This window comes from Ursus arctos, unplaced genomic scaffold (assembly GCF_023065955.2).
Source record: "Ursus arctos isolate Adak ecotype North America unplaced genomic scaffold, UrsArc2.0 scaffold_2, whole genome shotgun sequence".
Taxonomy (NCBI): Eukaryota; Metazoa; Chordata; class Mammalia; order Carnivora; family Ursidae; genus Ursus; species Ursus arctos.
Genome location: NW_026622874.1, coordinates 31,152,998 through 31,158,997, shown reverse-complemented (window position 1 = coordinate 31,158,997; position 6,000 = coordinate 31,152,998). Strand labels below are relative to the sequence as shown.

Genomic DNA, 6,000 nt, shown 5'->3' with positions numbered 1-6,000 from the left:
TAAATCCCAGTGCCTTGCATCTGGTAGCAACTGTGCAAGTGTTCGCCCTCTGCTCTTTCCTCTGTCCTGATCTCTGAGCAAATTGCTTATTTTCCCCTTAGTAGTTGTCTTAATTTGAAATGATACTGGTAGTTTGTTAATAATATAGGATAGTTCCCCTACATAGACTATTAGTAAATAAACCAAAAGTCCATAATAAAAATCCTTTTTATACTTCTTCTTGCAGGTATAGAATAAAAAAACCAATAGTATTTGAGGGGAAAATATTGTCTTGCTGCTGTTATGATAGCTATGGAGTGGGAAAAAATGTAATTACATTTAAGCCAAGTGGTTTGATTTTTTTTTTTTTTTGGAAGAGTTTTTGCTTCGACGTATTTCTTTCGATGCATAATGCATTTACAGAAAGATTAAAAGCCACAATGCAAAATAATAATACAGAGCTCATGAGTAACAACATTTAAGTACATTTTAAATTCAAATTCCTAAGTGGTTGATGTTTTGAGAAGAGAAAATTCCATTGTTGCATCTGTTAGGAATAAGGAGTTAGAAAATGGCATTTTTCAAAACTTTCCAGCAGAATCTGCCTTCGGTATCTTCTCTGGTGGACACAATCAGTAATGCCGTAGAAGATCTGACCACTGCTGTTGGGGAAGTCAGCTACGCTTTAACTGACTCAGTTGCTGAGCAGGTAACAAGTATGATAAATGGCTTTCGCCCAGAAGAAGAAAACTGTGCAGTGGCAGACACTGTAGTAGATACTTCTAAACAAGCCAATGCCATGTCACCAGAAGTCTCCAAAGACACTAATTGTCAGAAAACACAGTCCAGTTCAGAGCACAGAGCAGATCGAATCAGTTGTTACAATACTTCAATTTCACAAAAGCAAGATCACAGAATGGACGAAGAAAGAGGGTTCAGACATATTAATGATAGGCAACAGGCGCCGTCAAAAGGCCAGGAAGGCAGTTATGCTGGTGGTGATTCTTCTTTGAGAGGTCACCTGAGTGATGGTGGGATGTCAGTTACCAAGCAGAATGCAAGGGCTGGATCTGCTTGTGAAGAACTTGAACATACTGACAGAGGTAAAAAAATTGGATTAGGAAGTCCCGATGATGGTAAGAATGACTTAAAGGAGGTAAGATATCAAGAAATGAGAGAAAATCATTTAAAGAAAGCTGAAAAAGCTATTAAAAGTAAAGGACCCAGAGGGAATGAGTGGTCAGGAAATGAGTGTTCTCCAAAACATATTTTGGCAAGCAACAGACATATGATACAGGAACCCGCCATGAAAGAAGACCTACACCCAGTACCATCAGCTAATTCTACAGATAAGTTACACGGAAAAATCAAAGAACAAAAAAATCCAACAACGTGCTACAAAGTGAAAGGAGACATAAAAACAAAGAAAAATGAAGCCATTTCTGCCCACAAAGGAACAACAAAGAGTAAAGATGAAAACTATTCTAAGATAATACCAGGAAAAGGTGAGGTCTCCTACTGGGGGTTTGAGTGATAAACTTTTCTCTTGATTTTTTGAATTAAGAAAACATCCAAATTTCCAAACTTTCCTATACGTGTCTATATATCTAATTTGAAATTTTCTTGAATCCTCTTACTGGGAGACACTTTTAAGTTCATTCATTTTTTTTTTTTTCCTGACCATCCTTTTGAAAGCATTCATGTTCTTTGTACACTGCTAACTTAAGTATTGTCCCTGGTCCCTGCATTATTTGGCCAATTTTTCAGTGGCCCTAATTTTTCTTAGTGGTTGTTTATTCGACAACCAGAAACTCCAGTTTCAAATAGTAGGCATTCTCTAGTTGGAGTGTATTTAGTATGTTATAGTTGAATTTTAAAATTTAATATTTTTGTAACTGACCCCTGAGACCCTTATACTATGTTGCCCTTCGAGTCTATCCCCATAAGAATCTGTATCAAGTGTTTTTTATTTTTCCTTTAGAGCAATAGAGTTTGTTTTATTTATTTATTTATTTTTAAAGATTTTATTTATTTATTCACTTGAGAGAGAGAGCGAGCGAGCGAGCAGGGGGATGAGCAGAGGGCAAGGCAGACTCCCTACTGAGCTCAGAGCCCAAGGAGGGGTTCCATCCCCTGACCCTGAGATCATGATCTGAAGGGAAATCAAGAGTCAGATGCTCAACTGACTGAGCCACCCAGGCACCCCTAGAGTTTATTTTATTGAATAACACCCTTCAGGATATGTGTCTATTCGTTTAGCCACATATCAAGAATTTTATATGAGTTCTGTGTTTACAATGAGTATACATGAACAATCTATTGTTTTTCATGAGTTCTCTATGTAGAATTAAGATCCCAACCAATCATTTATAGTTTTTAACCACAGTATTTGTGACAATTTTCAAAACAGTGAGCCGACAGTTACTTGGTTTGGTTGCAGAAATGCTTTGTACTGCTAGTGATTACTTTTGGTAATCCCTTAGTCATTTCCATTTATTGCTATCTGATCACAAGGCCAAAAGTATACTGGCTCTTATTTAAAATACAGATATATCTGTCATTTTTCTGTAAATTTAGATTCTCATGAAAATAACAAAAATCTGAGTGGCAGTAGAAATGAGGAAGACTTTCAGTTCTGCTGCATGGTTTCATGCAGAATCAGGGTCTGCTATTTATCAATTATATGGATGATTTTTAAGTGATATCATAGAGGCTGATCCAGGACAGATAGACTAGTTAAAAAGGAAAGCCAGTCTTTGGAAGTATGTCCTTTTTGGAGTCTGTTTCGACTTTTTTTGACTGTTTTGAGTTATCAAATTCAGTAGTTTTGCGTAACCTTGGTTTAGTTTTTTTAGCCTTATTATTTGAAGTAGCAAAAATAAAATAAAGTAGGATACATATGCTGTTCAGAAAATAACAGATAGACAGTAGTAATAAGTGCTATGTATGTAGCAGTATACAGTTAATTTTGTTTTGATTTCTTTTCATTCAGAAGCATGCTGGTCCCTAGAAAACTCAAGTATCTCTCAGGTATTCTAGATTATAGTTAGTACTAAACGTAAACATATTATGTTCTAAAAGTCTTGAAAATCATTTGACCCATAGATTACTTCTTCATATAGCTGAACTCTAATATTATTAGTTAATAGTAATATCAGTATTACTAATACCTGTGTTCTAGGTTTGTTCATAAAGCTTAGAGGGTATAGAAAGAGAAGGAAGAGTTTCCTTCTATATTTCTGAATGCAGGACTGCTTTAGGTAATATTTTATAATAAGTGAAGTGTGATGGCAGAATGTCTAGTGACCCTCCTCAGAGTTCTCCTGCTGCCTTAGAGACCACCACCATGGTAGCCCACAAAGTGCTAAAGCTCTCAACTGGGAGTCAGAAGGCCCAGGTTCTAGACCAGATCTACCATCACCTCCGCACCGTCTAACAGCACTTTCTGCACTGATGGAAAAGTCCCATGTAGTCCACGTGGTGACCACTAGCCACAGGCACGTATAGCACTTATATGGCCAGTAGCACTGGGGAGACTGGGTTTTAAGTTATTTTATTTTATTTTATTTTATTTTATTTTATTTTATTTTATTTTTTGGTGCAAAAAGGACAGGGGGACAGGACCCATGGGCGGAAAGAGCCGCTGCACCAGGGTTGTGAGGGGTGACTGATTATATACTTGGGAGTTGTAGGAGGTAAGGAAAAGGAGATTTTCAAAAGAACTTTCATGAATTATTTTGTTTTAAATCAAATAGCTGCATGTGGCTAGTGACTACATATTGGGCCGTGCAGAATATGACACTGGTCATAGCTTTACCCTCTCATGGCTTTCTCTTACTGAATTAAAACGGAGGACTTAGACTAGTGACATCCAGGCTCCCTTCCTTCTGACTCTAAACATACCATTTCTCTACCATATTTTTAAATGACTTATTCTGTCTCCCCACCTGAATTTCAAACCTTGATTCCTTTCATACAGATGATCTCAAATGTTTATAAAGAGAAAAATACCTCTACTAAACTAATAAATTCTACCTGCTGTGATCTCTTTATCTTTCCAGAAATGTTTTATTATTCTGAGAAGGCTCATCTTAGGTTAAATGAACCTCAACATAGTGTAGTTTTAAAATTTTTACTTTAAAAAAATGGTAACAACTAGTTACTATTATACTAGTTAACTATTATTTTAAGAATAATACAAGTTTTATATATCCTGAAAAATTTATTTGAAATTTAGTTATACTTAAGTAAAATTTTCTTAGTAACTCTCCCTTTCAAAGAAAATAAGTGTGTCCTTCCACATATTTTTGTATGTGCATATGAACATACATTGCATATATGTGTATCTGTGTGTGTGTGTGTGTGTATCTTGCATGTAGGGGTGTGTTTGTGTGTGTGTGTTTAAATGGGAATGTAGGTTTGCTTTCTATTTTATAACCTCCTCTTTTCTCTTAACATAATGTTGTAGTTACTCTTCTGTGAGTACCTGTGAGTTCACCTCCTCGTTTGTAGTGACTGCATGCTGTATCATTGCTTAGAGATATCACAGCGTACTTAACCAAAGCCCAGTGATGGACGTTTAGATAATATTTTATTTTTGTTTTCTGTTGCTATTTAACACAGTGCAGTGAATTGTCTGAAATACATATCTTTGCTCACTTGTTAATTATTTTCTTAGGCCGAATTCTTGGAGATGGAATTGGTAAATTCCTAGAAATGAATCACAGACTGTGCAGATTTGAAGTTTGATACGTATTGCCAAATTGCTCTCTAGAAGATTTGTACCAGTGATAATTCCGCCAACAGTATATGTCTGCCCATTTCTCTCTTCTCCTAGAAATAAGCATTGTCATTTTTGAAAATTTGGACCCAGATGATAACTGAAATATCTCTAGTCACATTCTAGTTTGAATCGGGTTCATAGGTACTGGCAATAATGCTTCCAAGTCTCTCTCTGTGCTACTCATCCTTTAAAAGATTGTGTCTGGTGGCAAGTTCTGTTATTTCCTTTATCTGTAACATGGCTGGGAAATCCCTGCGACTAACCTTTTTTTATAATTAGAATATACAAATTGATCTTTTTCTATTAAAAATATGAAAATCTAAAGCTTTGGGCTTCTTAAATGAAAAAACTATACTTATTTAAAGTTGAAAATTCACATCGTGTATGTATGTGTATATGTACATTCATGTGTATGTGGATATATGTGACATTTATCTCTGTGTGTGTATATGTATGTGTGTGTATCAAATTCATCGTAGTTTATTGTGTTAAAATTTTGATTTGTTCTCTCTGTCATTCCAAATAGATAATTCCTACATGGACAAAGATGAGCATGGTTCATCCTCTGAAAGTGAAGATGAAGCACTGGGTAAATATCACGAGGCCTTGTCCAGAACACACAATTCCAGACTACCGTTGGCAGATTCGAGACAAAAGAACTATGCTTGGGAAACAAGACAAAAATACAGCCCTTTGTCTGCGGAGTATGATGGCTACAGTAGTGAAGCATCGATCGATGAAGGTAACACAGGCTACTTATTTGATTTTTTTAGATCACATGCTATAGTATTAGATTATTTTTACCTAAAATCCTAGGCCTCTGTGGCTGCACGATAAAACAAAAGATAAGCAGAGTCCCATTTCTGTGAATATAATTTATCAAAATTCAGATCTTTGGACTGAAGCCAAAACCCAAAACACCTCAAAGCAAATCACCAAATAATTTAAATACCATAGTACTTGTGTTTCTCTTTACACAACGCAAGCACGAGGTGGAAGAAGTGAATCTGCTGTTGTCTCACATGGAGTCAATTTCTAACTACCTGGTATGGAAACTGGCAGAGTCTAGGTCTCCTAGAGTGTTGAACTTGATTCTAGTGTGTAAATGTATGCTTTTTCGTTCAGCGCGGCCCCTAAACAGAAGCTGAATTCTTCACGTGGCACACAGCGAAGAAATAGTGAGCTGTTCTGTGTAAGGGGAAAAAGTGTCCAGTGTGGATTGAGAGCTCATGCTGTAT

At 36.2% G+C, this 6,000-nt stretch overlaps 1 protein-coding gene across 1 annotated transcript in view; it reads left to right on the top strand.

Annotated features, from left to right (window-relative positions):
- Positions 1-427: 427 nt before the first annotated feature.
- SYT14 (synaptotagmin 14) overlaps positions 428-6,000 on the top strand; it is a 127,545-nt gene continuing 121,972 nt past the window's right edge. The window contains exons 1-2 of the mRNA XM_048225451.2: positions 428-1,484; positions 5,289-5,504. Coding sequence (XP_048081408.1) covers positions 551-1,484; positions 5,289-5,504 — 1,150 coding nt within the window. The 5' untranslated portion in view covers positions 428-550. The remainder of the gene's footprint in view (positions 1,485-5,288; positions 5,505-6,000) is intronic.